Source organism: Lupinus angustifolius, chromosome LG16 (assembly GCF_001865875.1).
Source record: "Lupinus angustifolius cultivar Tanjil chromosome LG16, LupAngTanjil_v1.0, whole genome shotgun sequence".
Taxonomy (NCBI): domain Eukaryota; kingdom Viridiplantae; phylum Streptophyta; class Magnoliopsida; order Fabales; family Fabaceae; genus Lupinus; species Lupinus angustifolius.
The window spans coordinates 8,138,475-8,162,007 of NC_032024.1; the positions used below are offsets into that span (position 1 = coordinate 8,138,475).

General features: G+C 33.5%; 2 protein-coding genes across 2 annotated transcripts; one reads left to right on the forward strand and one right to left on the reverse strand.

The window, feature by feature from the left end:
• LOC109330336 (pyridoxal kinase) lies at nt 3,518–11,382 on the forward strand. Its single transcript, XM_019564502.1, has 13 exons — nt 3,518–3,675; nt 3,792–3,894; nt 5,716–5,809; nt 5,971–6,075; nt 6,558–6,641; nt 7,088–7,161; nt 7,412–7,476; nt 8,444–8,507; nt 8,706–8,771; nt 9,793–9,849; nt 10,587–10,631; nt 10,725–10,778; nt 11,017–11,382. Exons 1-13 carry the CDS (start codon nt 3,602–3,604, stop codon nt 11,155–11,157), a joined length of 1,026 nt encoding a protein of 341 aa, XP_019420047.1. The 5' UTR covers nt 3,518–3,601; the 3' UTR covers nt 11,158–11,382.
• LOC109329539 (heavy metal-associated isoprenylated plant protein 32) lies at nt 12,862–19,605 on the reverse strand. Its single transcript, XM_019563232.1, has 3 exons — nt 19,570–19,605; nt 19,367–19,442; nt 12,862–13,369 (listed from the first exon to the last, which is right to left on the reverse strand). Exons 1-3 carry the CDS (start codon nt 19,603–19,605, stop codon nt 13,119–13,121), a joined length of 363 nt encoding a protein of 120 aa, XP_019418777.1. The 3' UTR covers nt 12,862–13,118.

The window sequence follows — 23,533 nt, forward strand, 5'->3', positions numbered from 1 at the left end:
TAGAAGTTGTGTTAGGTAGTTGATTGTCAATGTAAACTTTGTCCAATCTCTACGATATGGATCAACGAAATGATAATGTTAATGTTAGGTCATCGCCTAGAAGCAACACATTGAATCACCTGAGTATAGTCTCAAAAGAGCAAGGTCCGCTTCATTGCTACCTGGATGTAGTGAAAAATAAGGAAGGGTTCATGCATCTGCATGATCTGGTGCACGTAAAGAAGCTAGTTCACCAGTCTAGAATTTGAATCAAAACATGAAATATAACCACTCTTACAGGTAACTCAATGATTAGGAGGAGTGTCAACTTTATGAGCCTACAAGAAACTAAATGGACTAGGGAAAAGGCTAAGGGAATTAGACACTTCAGGTTTTAAGCTGTGCTATACTGATAAGACAAGATCGAGAAATAGGGTGAGTATGAATGGAAGAAGGATGTGGCAAATGTTAAAATCATGAGATAAAATCACAGCCTAAAGTTTGTAACAAAGAAAAACACATTTAATGTTACTAGTGCTCATGCACCCTAGGTAAGACTAGAGGAACATCACAAGATAAAACTTTGGGAGGATTTGGATGACATAGTCCAAGGAATATCTTTAGGAGAAAATATTTTGTTAGGAAGGGATCTTAATGAGCATGCAGGGAAGGACTATTCTATATTTCTCTTCAACTTTTGATTTTACAATAGCCAACATGTGTTTTAAGAAGCAAGAGAAGCATCTTTTCACATATAAGAATAAGGTTGCATATTCTCAAATCAACTTCTTTCTTATAAGGAAATCAAATAGAAAGTTTTGTTTGAACTCCAAAGTCATACCTGGTGAGAGTTCATGACCCAACATAGAGTTATGATTATGGATGTAAAAATTTAAGAGTAGAGTAGAGAGAAAATGCCAAGATATATATATATATATATATATAGGAGATTCACTTACTCCAAGAGTAAGTTTAAACAACTTACTTCACATCTTAGCCATCAATTCTAGGAAAACTCAATAGTTTGAATTAGTGAGTAGATTTATATCATCATATTTCCCTAGAACTGATGGCTAAGATGTGAAATGTGTAGATCCACATATATATATATATATGAGCAGAGATCTGTTTACACTTAAGTTAAGTTACACTAATTACACTCAATATTAGCCATTCATTTTCTTAACTCTAATGGATCAAATGAGTGAGTGCAATAAGTTATTTAAGATTTCTTTTTTTCTCTCTCATCATTTATTGCACTCACACATTTGATCCGTTGGATTTAAAAAATGAATGGCTGATATTGAGTGTAATTAGTGTAACTTAACATAGGTATAAATTGATTCCTCCTCTATATATATATTGTTAATCCATAATGTTATATTGTTATCGTAAATATAATTTATATGTTGTTAAACAGTGATGCTACATTGTTAAATAGTAATGTGATGATATGTTGTTAATTGATATGTGTAATATAATATTATGTTGATTAAATAATTTTTATTAAATCAACTTAGGTCATAATGTTGAAATAATAAATTTAAAATATGTTTAACACTTTAAATTATTTTTTTATAATTTTTTCTTTGTTGATTACCTAGATAACATATAAGATTGTAGTAAACAAATACATAGTTACATAAATTACCCGAAATTATTTTTAATGTTTTTTAATTTATGTGTACCCACATATCCGCGTAGTACCCAAGAACTTGTGAGTAGCAGACTCAATGAGTATCAGCATGAGCCTAGGGCGAGTCTGAACCAAAAAATGAAGCAATAGAGCATATCTGAGTAATGCATTACTCAGATACAATAAGACCTATTGTCATTTCTACCAACACGTTAATATATATTATGATGCACTACCAATTTAAAAATTCACAATATTATATATGTAGAAGCTATTTTGTCATAAAAATGAAAATACTATTTAGATGAGCGTGATTGTTTAGTAATTTTGTAATAATTGAACCCAAAAATATGAAACTCTAGTCGGACATGAAACCAAAAGACATTAGAATATGGTTTAATTGGTTTGGTCGGATCGAATAACATTATATACATATCTAACAATTATTTATAAATATATGATTAAAAATAAATGCATAATTATATTTAATCAATAATATATAATTATATTGAAGTAATATCTCTCGAATAGAATAAAATACAACATTAAGATAACATCTCTTTACATTTTTTTATATAAAAACTAGTAAGCTACCCATGCATTTGCACGAGATAATATTTTCTGTCACATGATTAAAATCACACATGTTATTTGTACACTCACATGGTTAAGAAGACATATATTAATCATGCATTCGCATGGTTAATAACACACATGTTAGTGTTACACCATGTATTCACATAGTTAATATGCGCATTCACATTATCAAACAGTTCAAATACATAATGAAAATAAATGACAATGATGTTGCGAAACTTCCTATTAAAAATGTTACAAAGAAAAACTAACAAAACAAAATTGTCATAAACTCTTCTATGATATATTTCAAAAAGCCATATAATTGTAATGTGAACACCATTAAGAACCATATAACAAAATAATGAACTTCATATCGACTATTCCAGGTCAAATTTCATATAATTGATTCCCCAATATATTATTATACCTCTACATTTTTAATTTACATCCTCTTACACATGATAAAATTATACTCCTACCCATTGTTCATTACTCAATATATTATTTAATAATAACATATAATAATAATAACATTTAATTATTTTATAAAATCGTATTTATAATACGAATAACACGTGTGTTCTTAATAAAGCGAATGTATTATCAAAAAGTTTTTTAACCATGGAACCTTTTAGGAGGGAAAAATTAAAGAGGAAGTGACATATGACAATTGATGACGTGAAATGAGTTTATTTTATTTTATTATATAATTAATAGATTATTAAAATATATACATTGTAAAAATGTGAATATGTAGTTTGAGTAGATACATAATAGTACCAATTATGTAGTATGGATATGTACAGTAGTATTATGGAGCCTTTTAGAATGAGAAATTAAGGAAAAAGTGTATGTGACAATTGATGATGTGAAATCAATTTATTTTATTATATAGTTAATAGATTATTAAAATAACATTATAAAAATATGATTATGTAGTATGACTAAGTAGATAATAATACCATGAAAACTTTTATGAGGGAAAAAAATTAAGAAATAAATGACAAGTAGCAAATGATAATGTAGAATGTTTTCATTTTATTATATAGTTAATAGATAAAAGTAATTGAGAAAATGTTGTATAAAATAAGAGAGAAAGTAAAATGAAATGATAGTTAAATTATTCTATTTATACTTGCAATAACATCCTTAAAACTAAACAATAATTCTCTGTTCGCTAATACATTTACCGTCCAATTTCCAATAACTAGGAAACATGTAGTTTGGAAAATAGATCACGTGGCCAGTAGAACCGAACAAGGTAGTTTGGAAGCCAGATCACGTGCCAGTGGAACATGTTATAATATCATTGAGTTAACGTGATATTTCATTGAAACCAAGATGAGTCAATATAGACGGAGATATATAACTGGTTCTTCTGCTTAGACCAAGCACTCTTTCCATTACATGTTCTTACGCTCTCTCTTCATCAACTCATCTCTCTTCACATTTTCCACACAAAGACAAACTCACATTTTTCGGTAAATTCCCTTCCCCTCTCAATCTCAATCTCTTTCTTATTCTCCATTCCTTAAATCCTCACCTAATCCATTCTTCCGATTTTAATTCTTTGTTTTTCTCTTATTTCGATTTTTAGGGCACGTAATTTGAGGAATTCAGACATGGCGCCGCCAATACTATCCCTCGTTCTTCCCTCAAAGACCGGTCGAGTTCTCAGTATTCAATCTCACACCGTTCAGGTTTTTCTTCTTTATTATTTTTTCAATTTTCATTTAGTTTTTACTCCATCATGTCACCGATAGTAAGATTTTGAGGTGTATTTTATTGACCACAAAATGCTTGTGTGATGAAGACTGAAAGATGTTAAGGTTAATTGTTTTTAACTTTTAATGTAATAAAATATTAGATTATTGATGTTATATTTCATTTTTTTTGTTGAGAAAAATAGAATTCATTCAAATTCCATCTAACTTTGCTGTTGGCTTGATGCTGAATACTATACTGCCAGTTGCATGCAGCTGGTTAAGTAATTAACTTGACTTGGATATTGTTTTTTAAGCCGGCCTATCTGGGATTGATATGATACATAGCCGATCCTAAGCTCAAATAAAAGGTAGAAGTTGTGTTAGGTAGTTGATTGTCAATGTAAACTTTGTCCAATCTCTACGATATGGATCAACGAAATGATAATGTTAATGTTAGGTCATCGCCTAGAAGCAACACATTGAATCACCTGAGTATAGTCTCAAAAGAGCAAGGTCCGCTTCATTGCTACCTGGATGTAGTGAAAAATAAGGAAGGGTTCATGCATCTGCATGATCTGGTGCACGTAAAGAAGCTAGTTCACCAGTCTAGAATTTGAATCAAAACATGAAATATAACCACTCTTACAGGTAACTCAATGATTAGGAGGAGTGTCAACTTTATGAGCCTACAAGAAACTAAATGGACTAGGGAAAAGGCTAAGGGAATTAGACACTTCAGGTTTTAAGCTGTGCTATACTGATAAGACAAGATCGAGAAATAGGGTGAGTATGAATGGAAGAAGGATGTGGCAAATGTTAAAATCATGAGATAAAATCACAGCCTAAAGTTTGTAACAAAGAAAAACACATTTAATGTTACTAGTGCTCATGCACCCTAGGTAAGACTAGAGGAACATCACAAGATAAAACTTTGGGAGGATTTGGATGACATAGTCCAAGGAATATCTTTAGGAGAAAATATTTTGTTAGGAAGGGATCTTAATGAGCATGCAGGGAAGGACTATTCTATATTTCTCTTCAACTTTTGATTTTACAATAGCCAACATGTGTTTTAAGAAGCAAGAGAAGCATCTTTTCACATATAAGAATAAGGTTGCATATTCTCAAATCAACTTCTTTCTTATAAGGAAATCAAATAGAAAGTTTTGTTTGAACTCCAAAGTCATACCTGGTGAGAGTTCATGACCCAACATAGAGTTATGATTATGGATGTAAAAATTTAAGAGTAGAGTAGAGAGAAAATGCCAAGATAGACCCCCAAGAATCAACTAGTGGGAATTGAAGGGAGAGGAACATAAGAGCTTCAATTAAATGGTTTTTGAAGAAAGGTTTTAGGAGGTACAAGGAAGTACTAATGATATGTGAAAGGAGATGGCCAAATGAATTAAGAAGATAGCAAAAAGGATACTAGATGAATCTAGAAACTTTGGACCAATGAGTAAAGAATTATAGTGGTGGGACAAAAAATGTCTAAGACAAAGTTAAGGTGGAAAATAATGGAGATATACAAAATTGTACAAAATTATGGAGTCTATATACTTGCTACAACAATTGATGGACATATACCAAAGGGAATTGCACATGCTTTTCATTGATATTTTTTAATGTAATGAAGTTTTTTATTATTGATATTAGACTTTATTCTCTGAGAAAAATAGAATTCATCTTATTGGTATTCAAATTCCATCCAAGTTTGCTGGTTGCTAGACCTGAGTTCTTCTATAATGTCAGTTACATGCAGCTGGTTAAAGTTATTAATTTGATGTTGTAGCTGTTTTCTGTTATTATTGTCAGGGGTATGTTGGTAATAAATCAGCTGTCTTCCCTCTGCAACTATTGGGCTATGATGTGGATCCAATTAATTCTGTTCAGTTTTCGAATCATACAGGTAAGCTGCCTCTCTTTCTTCATTCAGTCTCTCAGGATTCCGGCACCTGATATATGGTGTGATTTTACCTGGCAATCTGAATAGTTCCCTAGGCATGTTAGTGTCCTTGTTAAAGTTGCACTGAATTTTAGTGTAATAGATTGGAGGGCTGTATAATGCAGGATACCCAACTTTTAAAGGCCAGGTTTTGAATGGAGAGCAACTCTGGGAGCTAATAGAAGGCCTTGAAGGAAATAATTTATTGTATTACACTCACTTATTAACAGGTATTTCAGATAATGCTCTTGTTGTATTCTTAATTGAGAACTGTATGTCACTTCCATCATGAACCCTATCAAAGTAGGTATAGGGGGCATCCTGCTAATTCAAAATTCGGCCATGGTCGGTGGAAGTTGCTTTTCTTAGTCTTAGAGGGCCAGTTCTTTTATTTCGTAGTCTAGTATGTTAGGTACAAAAACCATTCATTTCATAGTAATCAGTCAAGTATTGCTTAGATGAATGTTATAAAAAAAATTTAATTTCTTTATTGGCAGATAACCTTAGGTTAACGTTTTCTCTTCCAAAATCATTACTACATTTTATTGTTTTTAATCATCCTGCAATATTTGCTTTAATATTAAAAGCTCTGATCATTCTGCTATTTATGATATACTTCTGTGAAATTGTCACTAACCTTCCAGTTTTCTTATGCTTTTAACTTATTCCCTATTTTTATTACTTCCTTGTGTTCCTACTTACTTTATTTCAGGTTATATTGGTTCAGTCTCTTTTCTAAACACCGTGTTGGAAGTCATCAGCAAGCTTCGCTCAGTAAACCCTGAGCTTACATATGGTGAGACTATTGGAAATACTTGAGTTTGTTTGACACACTGGATAAACTTGTACTGTATAGCATAAGCTATCCAATCCAGTCTTATAAATATGTTGGTGTGACCCTTTGTCATTTTCAGGCTCACCTTTAACATCAGACCATCTCATATTGCTCCATCTGTTATGAATATTAACTAGATAATACTACAATAAAAAAGAGTATGGAATAGTTGGTTTATTTCTATAGACATAAAGGGAGAAATTGAAAAGTGAACTTGCATAATGTTGTAGCTATAATAGGGACTAAGCTTTTGCCTATGTAAATCTACAATTTGTTCCCCCGAGGGGCTATACTGTTTTGTTGTGATTTTCATTCAGCATTGGCAGTTGAAGCCTGGGGAATATTACTTCAATCCTTGTTTACCATTTTATATCTGCACTGTTGAAAAATATGTGTTTCTTTGTCAGTATGTGATCCGGTGATGGGTGATGAAGGAAAACTTTATGTTCCTCAAGAGCTGATATCAGTCTACCGTGAGAAGGTAAGAGCAAGGCTGTTCCACAAAGATGTTTCTGCAGGTGTGAATGTGCAAGTAATATGTATAATGTAACATGTTAAAGAGTATGACTGAACTATTCTATATCTCAAGTTTAAGTGACTAATAGTGCAATTCTTATTCTTATTTTAATTCATAGTTTTTGTAACAAAATAGGTTTTTAGTGCATGGCTAATAGGTTCTTGTTAATTTGAAAGGACATTCCTCATGTCAGAAACTAACACTTTTTTGGCAGGTTGTTCCAGTAGCTTCAATGTTAACTCCCAACCAGTTTGAAGCAGAATTACTGACAGAATTTAGGTAATTATACCACAATTAAGATTTAAGAATGCATAAAAAAGAAATATTTTTTCTACAGGTTCCTTATTTTTGGTTTGTATTAATGGCGGTAGCATATTATATTACCTTCTTTTTTTTTGCATTTTCTGTTCAATACAAAAGTCCTTGATTTAGTAATGAGCATAAACGATTAATTTGTGAATGCACCTCAAAATGAAATTATTTGGCATCTACCTCGTGGTGTTGTATGACATCAACAATTTCCATTTGCACGCAATGCCTCTAAGGAAGCTTCTGTTTTGATATGTAACCTTTTGCCTTTATTTATTTTGAAGGGTTATATTAACGAGTGTCTTAAGAGCATTTTTAAGGAATACAAAAGAAATAGTTTGACATTAAAAAATTAAGTTCAACACTTCTCGATATGTTAAACACTTCATTTCCTAATAGAAAATTACTCTGTTTTCTTAAACAATACTCTAAGGGCACTTGTTAATATTCCCCTTTTTAATAATTTGGGATGGATAGGGAAGTCTGTCTCATGATATAATATTCATGTTTTCCTTCTCATAGGCATGGGTGTTTCTTTGTCTTTTGTATGCATATATGTATTTTTGTGGGGTTTTGCCATGTGAGTACCACCCACATCAGGGGGAAGAGTCATGTTACTTTTTACATTTTTTAGGGATGTTCAATGTGACCTGTGCCATGCAGCATGCATGTAGGCATACGTCTTCAGTATATTTATAGTTTGCCTTTCACCAAACTAATTAGACTTAGAGCTTATATTGTACCCACAATTTATAATTTTGCTAGAAGTTAACTAGTGCTTTAAAGTACATTCTCAGCAGCTGCGGTATTATGAGTTCTATACTTATTATTTTTTCATTATTGCCACTCATACCATCATATTTTTGTATATTTATTATCTTTGTTCATCTCTGCAATGTTTTATTTTTAACGCAGTCATATTTCATACTGATTACAGGATTCAGTCTGAAGAAGATGGCCGGGAAGCTTGTAGGCTTCTTCATTCTGCTGGACCATCAAAGGTGTGCTTTTACTATTATTGTCTATTAAAAGTTGATACTTTTAATTTCTATTTTGGATTGTTGAAATTTTAGTTTCTGAACCTCTATCTCTTCTAGAGGTAATGTTGCAACTCACAATGACCTTGGCTATGATGATTAATTATTGAAATTGTAATTTATGTTACTTCAATCATTTAATTAATGTGTATGCCCCTTCAGGTTGTAATTACAAGCATAAATATAGATGGGAATCTTCTCCTCATTGGCAGCAATCAAAAGGAAAAGGTGGGCTTACTAATATGCTACAAAATTACCATGTAGATTTTCAATATTTAGTTTTAGATGAGTAATAATCAAAATCTATGCTACTAAATTTTCATAGTTAATTTACATATGTTTGCTTTTGTCTTGAGTCAAAATTTGTTTTTCCACAATTCCGTACTTTTCTGAAAACCAGACCAAACAAAGCAATTCATTCCGGAACCTGGTCAACTTGTAGTTGTCTGGTTCAGTTAGCATTCAGCACCTCATAACCACCAAAACTAAGTATGGGCTGATTTATTCAAACCAGTGAATCAGCTGAAGTGGTTCACATTATGGTGATGACAGTTAGTGGACGAGCCACATCATCACCACGGTAAAGCTCATAACAGCGTGCTGAGGTGAAACTCAATATAGGTGGGGATCAAACTCACTCCCCTAGGAGTCTTCTAAGTGCCACACCACTATAACACTTGATTTCTATAATATGCTTTGTGCTTAAAATTAATGTATTACATTCTTGGCAAAAACATAGGAAGTAGTTAACTAATATATAAATAGATTATTCATCATAAATATTATATATATTAACCATCAGTCTATCACTAAGTTTGCAATAGTCTAAAGGGAGACAAGAAAAGGTCATAGCATTCTTCAAAATTTCTTGTTTTTTTTAAAAAGGAAATTATTTTTTCTTTTCTAAATGTCTATATTGTCCAGAAATTTTGATATAATTTGATGTTGGTACATATGTATGCATAATATAGGATTTTTTTTCTATATTTTCCATTCTAACTACTTATTTGTTAATTTTATTTTTAATAAAAACTCGGGTTCAACCATATTCGAATCACTGAATTATGAATTATTCTGTCTGATTCGTTTAGTGACTGGTTTGGTTTTCCGAACATTGTTTAAGTGGTAAAGACTACACTTTTTTGACCTCTCACCCACATTTTTAGTTTTGTGTATACGGTTGTTTTAGTCTATACACTATGTGCTCTTCATTATAATAACTCTAACTTGTCTTGTCTTTGTGTGACAGGGACAGGAACCCAAACAATTTAAGATTGCAATTCCGAAAATACCAGCTTATTTTACGGTATGAATATGTTACAAATACTTCTGTTGATTTATTGTTCGGTGTTTGCTAATATTGTTTTTTACGGTGTTATTATGAAAAATAGTGAATGTCAAAATCTTATGTGGAGCCAAACATGGATGAGTTCAGCTTGAACTAATCCATGAATTACCTTTTGTAATATATCAATTATCAAATATAATCAGTCTATTTCTTTCCCTCAATATGCCTTCTGCATAGGTTCCTCTTCATTAGCATGTATTATACAGCCCTGAACATCTCTCCTTTTCATTGCTCAAATTACAATGATGACAATGTTCAATTTAGAACGCCGCATCTATGTTGCAGAAGTTATATGCTGCTTGGAAAAAAGCAAAGATGAGTGGATTGTCTTTGGTTCACCTTCACCATAAAAGACTGTAAACAATGTTGCAAACTAGCCGCCTACAAATTTCATCTTTTATCATAACTGTCCATCTGCTGCCTTTTTTCACTGCCCTGATGATGTTTAACTCAAAATTTGAAGCACATCCAGTCAGTGCATACAGCTCTAATTGCTATTTATATATTTGACCTGGTGCTTGTTAGACATGAGAACTTTATTGAACAACTAAAATTGTTTTCAAGAAAATTTTCCAAACAACCAAATTGACTTATAACTTTATTCTGAAGTTTTCTAATCTCATTCTATTTAGAACTTCATTCAGACATTCGAGGACTAGAACCTTAATTGTGTTTTTATTCCTTTATGCTTGTAGGGAACAGGAGATCTCATGACTGCACTTCTTCTTGGTTGGAGCAATGTAATTCCTTTGCTCAAGAATTATGGCTATATTTATAGTCTTGGTAGTAATTTCATTATATTAACCAAATATATGTCTTTTTTTCCATTCCAGAAATACCCAGACAACCTTGAGAAAGCTGCAGAACTTGCAGTATCAAGCTTGCAGGTATTTATTTTCTTCATATGTGAAATTAATCTTGTGCTTTGCTTCCTTTTCTTTTGGTATGGTTCAAGTACTGTTGCAGTAATCGAAAGCCTTCTTTCAATTTGCATATTTGTCTGATTCTTTACTTCCCCTTAGTAATGAGAGGACATTAATTTTGTGATTTTCAAACCCTTGTTTTCATGCTGATGATTGAACCCACAATTTTCAAATAATTGATGATTATCACCAATTTGTGCAGGCACTTTTGCACAGGACAATCAATGACTACAAAAGCGCTGGACATGATCCCCAGTCAACCAGTTTAGAGATCAGATTAATTCAAAGCCAGGACGATATCCGTAGCCCACAAGTCAAAATCAAAGCTGAAATATATGACTAAATTGGCAATCTGATTTGGACATGTATGTGCCTATAGTATTAGAACGTGATGTTTGAAGGTACAAGCAATTAATAAAAAAAGTTGTTTCATTATGTACCTATTTATTAATCAAATTTAGATATTTTAGAGTTTTTGAAAGTCAAGTTTGCTATTTTCCAATGTCATACCTCATGCCGTGTTTGATTAAAGTTGAAAGCCAACTTCACCTGTTTAATTGTTTTTCTTCATTCTTGCCAATTTCATAAGTTCCAGTTTTTTCTTGATATGCATTTCATATGTTCCATTCGGGTTTTCCTTTTTTGTTTAAGTTGAGAAAATAAAATAAATATATTCTACAAATACCTGTGTACTGCTATGGACACTTGTCCTTAAATTGCTAGTTTTTTACATGTGGATCATTAGGCATTAGAGTGGTACGATGACTGAGTTAGGTCTTGCTAATAAGGATTCTTAAACTTTGGATACAGTTTGGACTGTATATTTAGTAATTTGAAGATTGTATTCATTTTGTTGTAAGAAAGGAATTGTTATAACTTTATTTTTATTTTAAGATTAAGTGAAGATATTTGAAATTTTTTCCAAGACAAGAATATGCAGAGCTTGGGTAGTAAAAGAATATATTTAGTTCTACAAGAGCATACAACCATTTGTGCAATAACTAAATGACACTCTCTTGTTTAGAGATGGCAAAACGGGCCGCCTGGCCCGTTTAGTCCACGTCCGCAAATGCCCGCAAAAATTTAAGCGGGCGCAGGCATGCCTGCATTGGTTAATGGACAAAATTCAATGTCATACCCGTTTTAAAACAGGCTAACGGGCTTACGAGCATTGTTAAATAATTTAAAAAATAAAAAAAATCATATAATAAATGAAATGAAATTAAATAAAGTAGTTGAAGATAAAAAATTAACAACATTTTTGATATTTTATATGAAGTTTAACAAATCAATTAGATTACAATTTTTTTATGGATTAAAAATCACATTACATCATAACTTATTTAAAATTTTCTTACTTTTTCCTTAAATTATTTTTATGGGCCGCCCGCATGCCCAACGAAAATGTCCGTAAACTTAGCGGGCAAATGGGCAAAATTTCTATGCCCTGCCCGTAAAAAAATGCGGGCTATGCGGGCGCGCCCGCGGGCAATGCCCGTTTTGCCATCTCTAACTGAAGGTATAAAAACTAGCATATACTTTTACTTATTTTCTGGAACATTGTTATCAGCTGAATCGGTGTGCCTTAATGCTTTTCCTAACCTTATTTTTTTTTGCTTAAAAGTTGGGGAATATGACTTATTTAAAGTCAGGATTATTGACTACTCTTGTTCAATGTGATCCAACAATGGAATAGCTAGCTATGTGTTCTACTAACCGTATAATAACTAAACTGCTTAAAATTGATTTGGAATGCTCTGATGTGATTTGACATAGCTGACATTTTATACGAAGGTTGTTATTAAGCAAATTCTAAACCTAGTAAAAGTGAAGATTAAGAGGTGCCGAGGAAAACACTTGGTTTGTAATTTCCTGGTGCTTATGAGTAATTATGATCACGTCATTCGTGGTTGGCATTTCCTACATATGCATGTTATGATGTTAATTCCACAGGGTAGATGACTGTAGTAGTATAGCTACATAATCATTGAAGGATGACAATTCTCTTAGTATCCATGTATGTTTGATAATCGTATTCACTAATTGTTGACAGTACAAGAGGGTCATGTGCCATTATTGACTCCCTGTACTAGAGTAATCTACACTCCCATTCTCTTGAAAACTTGCAGGTCTCATCATGGGTATCTTGCTCTCCTCCCATTTGGGATCTTCATTTATTCTTGTGAAGTTGTAATCGGTTCTATTGTTAACTTCTTCCAAGAACAATGGTGCTATCAGATATTCGTTGATTTCGCTTTCTACGGCTCTGCTGCTCATATCCTGGTTAACATACCACTGAGGGGCCTAATGATCTCGGCCAAAGGTTGGAATCATATACTGATTTTCGGAACCTTTGAGGTCGCTAGTTACATATTGAGGTTGGCACATGTTCTTGTGTTCTTCGACATGATAAGTTTGTTCTTCTTTGTAACCCACACTGCATATCTCTGCATGTTTTCCAAGGTTGGCCAACTTCTGGACCATTGTAGTAGGATTGACTCTACATACCACAATTACCTTCTGCTCTTCAGCATCAATGTCTACTTTGTAGACACCTGATCCAAATTTATCAATATGAAATATAAAGCCAAATGGCTGGTGTACTGCTTTTGTTTATGTAAAAAGATGTAAATTAAAGGATAAAGAAAGAATATAGAGAAGATGATGTTAAACAGAATGTTAATTCTGAATTGTAATTTTATTAATCTGAAAACAACAAAGAGGATTCCTATATATATGAATCACAACATAGTTAAGAGAAGGTGATTAACAACTCACCCTCTATAACTAACACAAAACAGTTACTGAAAAATCAGTAACAGAAAAAACAAATCTCTAACTATACAAACAGTTAGAGCAAAACTAAAGGCACATGTTGCAAATTGAACATTGATTCAATTTGACACGTGTTCTCTAATATACCGCCCTAAAACCGAGGGTAGTTTGACCAAAGAAGCTAAGTCAACTACTCTGAGTTGTTTCCTTAAAATTAGAAACCTAGTAGTGGCTAATGGCTTGGTGAGCATATCTGCAGTCTGAAAATAAGATGGAATGTGCTTCACTTGAAGAGTTTTAGCCTGAATATTGTCCCTGACAAAAAAGATATCTAATTCTATGTGCTTAGTCCTGTTGTGAAGGATAGGATTATGAGCCATAACTATTATGCTCAAATTTTCACAGAGAATGAGAGAGACTTGATGAGGAACCTTTAATACAGAAAACAAAGACTCCATCCAAACTAATTCTTGAGAAGCCAAGGCAAGACTTCTATATTCAGCTTTTGTGCTGGATCTAGAAATAGTTTGTTGTTTCTTTGACCACCAAGTTATGATATTAGGCCCAATATATAAGCAAACTCATGATATAGACTTTCTATCATTAAGATTAGTTGCCTAATCTGCATCACATAAAGCAGTAAGGTGTATGGGGTGATTGGGGGCTGCAGCAAGCTTAAGGTGAATTCCAAAGGTTGAAGTTCCTTGCAAGTACCTTAGGATCCTTTTAACTGCAACCCAGTGTTGCTCAAGGGGTTGACTCATGAATTGGCACACTTTGTTGTCACTATAAGCTAGATCAGGTCTTGTTATTGTAGCATATTGAAGTGCTCCAACAACAGACATGAACATAGTAGGATTGTCAAATAGTTTGGAGTCATGTTTGGAGAGTTTACAAGTAGTAGCCATAGGTGTGATACTAGGTTTAGCAGAGTCCATCTTTGCCTTTCTGAGGAGATCTTTGACATACTTTGTCTGAGATAAGAACAAGGATCCCATTTGGCAAATGTTTCACCTCAATGCCTAGAAAGTAGTCTAGGTTTCCAAGCTTTTTGAGAGCAAATGTAGAGTTGAGGTTATCAATTAGTTGAGAGATCTTGGAGCTAGATGAACCAGTGACAATAATGTCATCCACATAGACTAAGATGAATGTTTGATGGGTACTTGTGATGGAAATGAATAAGGAGTTGTCACATATACTATTCTGAAACCCAACTGAATTAGGGTGCCTTTTAGTTGCTCAAACCACTACTAGGGGCTTGTTTGAGGCCATAGATAGCTTTGTGGAGTTTGCATACCATAGTCTTGTCACCATTCTAAAAACCAATGGGTTGAGTCATATATACCTCCTCATGAAGGACCTCATTCATAAATGCATTGTTTATGTCAAGTTGGTGAAGAGTCCAAGCATGTGTAATAGCTAGAGTGAGAATAATTCAAATAGTGACAGGTTTGACTATAGGTGAGTATGTTTCATTGTAGTCAATTCCTTGTTGTTGATGAAAATCCTTAGCCACAAGTCTAGCTTTGTATTTGTTGATGGAGCCATCAAGATTTTCTTTAATTCGAAAGACCCATTTGCACCCAATTGTCTTCTTGTTTGATGGCAAAGGAACCAGAGACCAAGCTCCCAAATTAAGAAGGGCATTATACTCTTCTTGCATAGCACTGTTCCAGACAGGATCAAGTAAGGCTTCTTTTGGGGTTGATGGTTCAGTATGAACAAGAAATAAGCTGGAAAGGTTGGGATGAATAGATTTGTTGATATCAACTTTGGACCTGGTAGTCATAGGGTGAGAGGAGGTTGGAATAGGTAGGGAAGGTAAGGAGGATGAGGTAGAAACATGGGAGGAGGTTGTAGAGGAGTTTGTTGGACTGTTACCTAGTGTGGTTGAAATAGGGTTAGGGGAATCTGGGTTGGATGAGGATAATTGTGGTGTGAGGGCATTTGGAGATGTATGAGGGGGTTGGGCTAAATGGTGAATTGTGGTGGAAGAGGTGTGGTCCTGATGTGGGGTTGAGGGTGCTGATGTGGTTGGGTTCACTGTTTTGAAGGGGAACATAGTTTCATTGAAGGTAACATCCTTGGAGATATACAACCTGCCATCTTTGGATATACATTTGTAACCTTTATGGAGTGATGAATAGCCCAGAAAGGTACACTCAGTAGATCTATAATCAAGTTTGTGCTTGTTATAGGGTCTGAGTAATGTTAAACAGGCACACCCAAATATTCTTAAAGTAGTGTATTCAGGGTTAGTCACAAATAGAAGAAAGAATGGGGATTTGTGATTAAGTGTAGGGGAGGGCAATCTGTTTATTAGATAAACAACAGTGGTAAAGGCATATTCCCATAAGGATAAGGGTAAATTGGCATGGGCTAACATGGTCAATCCAATTTCAACAATGTGCCTATGTTTATGTTCTACTGTACCTTACTGGTGATGAGTGTAAGGGCATGGCAGACGACGATTTATGAACTGGGTATGCACTATTTTAAGGAACTGTTTGAAGATAGTGATAGTTTCAGATTTTTGTTTTAGGAGATATATCCAGGTGTGTCTAGTTTTGGCATCCACAATGGACAAATAATATTTGAACCCAGATTCATATAGGATAGGTGCAGGACCCCACAAGTCAAGATAAAGTAAATCAAAGGCATTAGAGTAGGTACTAGTAGATTTAGATGCAGGAACTCTACGTGATTTACCATAAAAACAAGCATTGCAAAAAGTAGAATCTGCTTTGTTTGACTGAGTAATGTTACAATGAGACAAAACAGTTTTTACAACAGAGGTATGTGCATATCCTAGGCGACAATGCCACAAAGAAAAAGATGAATTAGACTTAGAACTAGAACTAGCTAAAGTTGTGGGTTGGATCTTTGCAGCTGGACATGAGGTGGATGCATAGGTGGTTGATTTCTTGGGAAAAAGACTTTGGAATGCATATAAGCCCTATGAGGTGAGAGACCCTTTGAGGAGGATTATGTTAGAACTCTGCGATTTAACAAAGCATTCGTTAGGATGAAATTCAAAATAACAAGCATTATCCTTAGCAAATTGTGAGACACTGATTAAATTTTTGGTTATTGTGGGAACTAGAAGTAAGTTTTGAAAGGAAAGGGGAAAATGTGAATTGATAGGAGAAACAAAAGAAGTAGTGTCAATGTAAGAGATATGAGTTTTGGTACCATTACCCATATACAAGTGTTCTGGGCCAAATTGCTCATTTGGATAATGGACAAGTGAAGGATCAGAAGTTATGTGATTTGTAGCTCTAGAGTCTGGAAATCAGAGAGGGTGTTTGGTATCAAAATCATCAGTGGTGACATTCATTGCATGTGGTGGGTTTCTGTTATGAGTGTAATTGGAGTTTTGGTTAGTGGCATATGGGGGAAAGGGGGTTCTAGAATTGTAGCTTGGGTGTGGATAGTATGAGGGGTAAGGGGAAGGGGTGTAGGTAGGATTGTATCCAGTGAATTGATTGAGAGGTTTGGAGGAATGTGTAGGTAGGTCAGGTTTGGAGTTTCTTAGGTAAGGTGGGGGAGGTGGTGTGGGTGAAAATTGAGATGGATAAGGATGATAGGGATATGTAGTTGGTAAGTCGTGACTAGCATAGTAGCACCAGGAGATGTCATGACCTTAATGGTTGCAATAAGTGCAAAAGAAGGAGCTAACAAACCTCCCTGAAGGTCTGCTTCCCCTGGTGAATTTTCCATTTCTTCTCCCAGAACGTGCACCACTTGGTCCATTGCTGAAGGTAGGGGGTATGGAATCATATCTGTTGTGAAAGGGAGACCTTGGTTGAGCATAAGGAGGAGGAAAATGTCCAGGATCAGAGACAGAGTTAGGTGATTGAGTTGAAGATGGAGTTGTGGCTATGTTGGCAGATAAGGCATCAGAAATTGCCTTGTTCTTGTTTTTGAGGAGTCTTGATTCAAACGTGAGTAAGAACTGCTCAAGATCATTGATGGATGGAGGCTTAATCTGGCTTTCAACTGTAGTGATCACAGACTGAAATTCTTCTCCAAGACCATCAAGAATGCAATCTATGTGTTCAGTTATGGAGATGGGAGTGCCTATAGAGGCTAGAGAATCTGAAATGACCTTGATTCTGGAAATGTAGTCATAAATGGTGTGAGATCCTTGAGATATGGTGCGAAGTTGGGCTCTAAGTTGTCTACTTCTTGCTTTAGTGTGAGCATTGTAGAAGGCATAGAGTTCGTCCTAGATTTGATTGGAGGATGTGCAGCCAATGACACGAGGTTGCAAAGATTTTGAAATGGAGTTGAGGATCCAAGAGAAGACGGTTTGGTCCTGTTCTTCCCAACTAAGGAAGCTTGAATTTCTGTGGTGTTGAGTTATGTCATACTCTGAGAGGAATTTGGGGAGAATTTCTGTGGGCTGAATGAACATGATTGCCCTGTTGGATTTGAGGTCATCAATCATGAATTGACTCCAGGTGAGATAGTTCTTCTCATTGAGCTTGGTTTGTGGGATAGGAAGAGAAAGAGAGGAAGAGAGAGCCCTAATAGGAGGGGCTTTGATGGAGGAGAGGAAGGATCACTGGCGGTGGCCATTAAGGCTATTGATACCATGTAAAAAGATGTAAATGAAAGGGTAAAGAAAGAATATAGAGAAGATGATGTTAAACAGAATGTTAATTCTAAATTGTAATTTTATTAATCTGAAAACAACAAAGAGGATTCCTATAGGAATCACAACATAGTTAAGAGAAGGTGATTAACAACTCACCCTCTATAACTAACACAAAACAGTTACTGAAAAATCAGTAACAGAAAAAGCAAATCTCTAACTATACAAACAGTTAGAGCAAAACTAAAGTCACATGTTGCAAATTGAACATTGATTCAATTTGACACGTGTTCTCTAATAGTTTATTGTGTTTCAATCTAACACCATTTTTACAAGCTCAACCGTTTATTGGATCAGCGCTCTTTCCCTTTTCCCTTTGGGTCTTTTTCTTCACACATCAGTCATAGGATTTTAACTTTTTATGGACTAATACCTTTTAGGGCTCCTTTCTAATTGGGTGTGGGGGAAGCTGGTTCCCGCATATAAGTGAATGAACCGTTGAAAACCATGCTACCATGACTTTCTAAGTAATTAATTGACTGGGCAATAAGAATGGAAAATGAATGGCATTTTATGATGCTAAGTTTCATTCTTTTGATGGCTAATACCTCTATCTTACTACACTCTAAATGATATTTTGAAGTTTAATGGAACTTGTAGCCTTGTTCAACAATGTTTTATATTTTTTTAAAGAATGTATTCATCACAACTTGAAGTGCCAATGATTTGTTAAAACTCAATTTTCCTTCATCTTAATTATATATTTATGTGCTTAAATTTGATGGGATGCATCCTATTACAGCTCTTGTTTTTCTCCCAACTTCCTTTTCCAAGTCATTTGGTCAATGAATATATTGTCGGGAACAAGCGAACAATCAAATAGTAAAGAGTATAGAGACAAGAGAATAACACAAGAGATTTGGTAACGAGGTTCGGCCAATTGTGCCTACGTCCCCGGGAGCGTTGAGCGGCTACCACTATATATTATTAGAGAATAAGGATTAGTGTTTTACTATTCTTCTCCTTGTTACATTAGGTTTACATAACATCAATATATATAGCCCTCTACCCCAACCCCTTTACATCAGCCCAAGCTCATAACTTGTATTGTTGTTATCTAGAGATATGAGTCATTGCACGACATATAAAAATTTAAAATGCAATAACATTTAAATTTTACCATCAATTTTCCTGAGTACTTTCCTTACTTTGTTCATACACCCTTGACAGTTCATATGTACCTTGAGTACAAACGTCTGTGTAAGCCAAATAGGAACATGTACAATTCACAAAAAATGGAAATAAATTTAGTGAGCAGTGAAAATAAAATAAAAACAATGAAACATGAAGTTTATAAGGGTTATTATGGTAACATGCAGGGACCTCAATCTTTAAGAACTCATATTCACGTGTTGGCATTTCCAACACTTGTAACTTGTAGTTCTCCCTTTGAATTGTGAATGCTAAATTGGTAAAGCCCAACTCCAATAAGAACCTTAGTAGAAATGAACTGTGCTTACACACAAGGTCTGCTATGAAGTTGTTTAAAGGACAAAAAGGCACAGAAAGAGACATATGGGTGGGAAATTGTGATTTGACCAATTTGTCATGCAGAGTCCATGTGCCTATCATGCACATAGTACATTACAAACACCAGTTTTCTCATGAACAGTCATATGCATATTCTAGGGGATGGTTTTTTTTTATAAGCAAAAGTATCATTTCATTCTGGAAAAAAAACTAATCATTTTTAAAATATGTGACTATACTTCCTAATAAGTTTTGTTCTCGGGAATCAAAGCATTAATCTTTTAATCTATTTGAGAATTTAATAAGACATTATACTACTAGACTAATGTATCGTTGTTGTACAATCATTCCTCCCATATTTGATCATTCCAAATGTAGAAACAGATTTTCTATGTAAAATAACTACTAATTAACAAAGCAAAAAATAGAAAATAAACTTTTTTAGGATTATTCCACAAATTTATTACAAAAGCTCAAACCTCAAATTAATTAAACTTAGTTTAACAATCCTTCAGTTTATATAAGTTTGCAAATTACAAATAAAATAAAATAAAATAAAGCATAAACCCATCATTGCCTGTTTTCAACTATATTTTTCACAATAATCACTGTCAAACTTTTATCTTCCTTCATTTTTATCACGATAAAGCCAAATTACCAGATAGAAAATGCAATTAGAGTTAAGACTATACCAAATGTATGATGCAATAAATTTGGGACTGAGACAAGAATAAAAAAAGTTTGGACCTAGTGTCCACTTTCTAGATAAATTTTCATATTTATATCTTATTTTTTGTCATGGTTAATAGATGATGGTTGATGGAGACCGTAGAAGATGCGGTCATTAGAAAAATTATGTTTTCCTTCATGTCCTGAATTGTAATTAGGTGCCCAACATTTTGAAGTACCTTATTTAATTTTGTCCGTGGAATATCTCTAGTACTATTCAAGATAGTCTAGACAACTAATGTTGAAGTACCTTATTTTACTCCCACTTTTACATGATATAATATAATATAAACATACAATGGTGCCCTAATAAAAGAGGTGTCATTATTAGATAAATATATCATATTAGGTTAAATATCAAATTTTTAATTCTTTATAATTAAATTTGTTGAATGGAAGTCGAAAGAGATTATTTAATTTTTTTCTATTCTTACTTGTTTACTTGTTAGTCATCAACCAAGATTAGGGGTGGCAATGTGGGCTGGCCCGGCCTGGCCCAGCCCGCCATTGGCCCGCCAAAATAAGGGCTGGCCCGGCCCGGCCCGTATTGTTAAAAGGGCTCAAAATGCCAGCCCGGCCCATATTTTGCAGGGCTGGCAGGCTGACGGGCTGGCCCGTTTTCCCTTAAAAAAACATAAGTCTACAATATTACAATAACAACATAACATCTTAGCTTAAAACTTGTAAATTCTAAAGAAGAAACCAGTTGCCACGCCCCTCGCACAGCACAGTGTCACACACTTTAGTTTTTTTATTTTTTAACAATGGCCCGTCGGGCCAGCCCGGCCCGGCCCGTCTTGGCCCGTCTAAAAAACAGGCTACTAAAACGGGCTGAAAATGGGTTTTTGGGCTAAAATCCTCAGCCCGGCCCGCTAAAAATAGCCATCCGAACGGGCTGGCCCGACGGGCCAAGCCCATATTGCCACCCCTAGTAATAATAGGCTAGAATGGTTGCAACCTTGCACTAGGCATCATTTGTACAAGAGAAAAAGACAGTGAGAAACAGAGAAAGGGCTGTGAAACAGAAAGGAAAAACTAATCTTTGATGTGATATACTAAACTAATTCCAAAACATGGAATATAATTCATGCTAATAATGTTTTATTAGTGTGAATATGGTGTCCAAATAGCATCATATCTTATTATGCACATTTAATTTAAGGAAAAGTGGATAAAACCTCCCTAAATTTTATGTTTTTTACAAGTAGGTATTATCAACTTTTTTTTCTTTATAATTACTCCTTAAACTTTATCATATGGTGAAATTAGTTCCTGTATAAGCATATTGTTAAATTAATCATAAATAACATAGAGATTCATGCAATACATTATACTTAAAATATAATCACGTATATATAATACTTGTACAACTTAGTTATTTGAGCATCTTATTCTTAAATCAATATTTATTTCACTCACATCTTCCCGTAATAACTCTTTTTTCTACTATTGCATATCCTATGCAAAAGTTGAAAATTAGTACACAATGATTTTGTAATTTATAAAAAACAACAAACAAACCAAATTCCCTCTTAGATTCATAATACGTGTTCCATCTTCTATGAGTATAAAATCAATTATTATAGATATACAAAGAGGTTTTGTTTTCCCACTTGTCTTTAGCAAATAACTTGTTCATTGTTGTGCAGCTTCCATATTGATCTTAAGACATTAGAAGACGGTCTTGCTGAAAATATTGTACAATTTACTTTTCAATTCAAGATACAAAGCACATTTGTATTATTTTTAATGATGATAAGAGTGTAATATAAGCTCACATACTTTTAATAATGACTGAGATATTAGGGGAAGATGTGAGTGAGATGAATATTGATTTAAGAATTAGATGTAATGAAGTTGTACAAGTATATGTATGCATGATTACATTTAAGTATAATGTATTGCAATAATTTCCTTATTATCTATGACTAATTTAATAATATATTTATATAGGGACAATTTTATTAAATGATAAAGTTTAAGGAGTAATTAGGAATGAAAAAAGTTTATAATGCCTACTGCCTACTTGCAAAAGGCATAAAATTTAGGGAAATTTTATTGATTTTTCCCTAAATTTAATTTTAATTTTTGATGTGATATACTAAACAATCCAATCTGCCTACCTTACTTGTACCCAAAAAAATCATTCCTACCTTACAATACTTTATTCTAACTCTACCTTAAGATAAGATCATAGGGGAATTTAAATTCAACCAACCTTTAACATTTTTAGACAACCTCCTTCACTTTAAAAAATGAACATTTAAAATTTGCATGCTCAACATTCAAGGCTAACGTAACCCAACTTGTGAACTTTGCATGACATTGTAAGAATAGACTTTGATGTGTGATAAAAATATAATTTCTGGGATCGGAGAAGAAAAAGAAACACATTTCCCTTTATATTTTCTTTCCTAACTGTTCTCTTTCCTCCCACTTGCTCATAAATAAATAAACAAATTAACCAAAGTGTGGCAACCAGGTCAAACCCATTATCGTTTTGCTATCTAGAAGGTCTAATAATAAAGATGCTTCCACGAACCTCACTACATTAAATTAAGAATTCATATTATTACCATGGATGAGTTTTATAAGTTGTTATTATATTATATATATTTATATTTAATTATTATTTTTTGAAAAATTTAAATGAAAATTGGATAATATAATAATTATGTATAAATTTATACAATAACAGTAAATAGATACTATATTCTAATATTTATGTATTTAATAATATTAATTTTCACATTTTTAATGCAGCATCCATTATAGGTTATGCATGTATCTATCATCGTTACTCTTAGATAAATAAATAATACCCATAAACATTGAAATTTTATCTCGTATTAAAAATTATGGTGTATATATTAAACATTTAAATTAAAATAGCTCTTTCACTTTCGGACCTAAGAATATGACTGGAGCACGTATTCCATCCTAAAAAAATATATTATTTTAAGTATTATTCATTTATAATTAATTGAAAAAAATATTTAAGTTAAAAATTAATAATTAAATATTTTTTGACTTAACGATGACAGAGTGACATACTTTATTGTTTGTACAAATAATTTGCATTGAATTG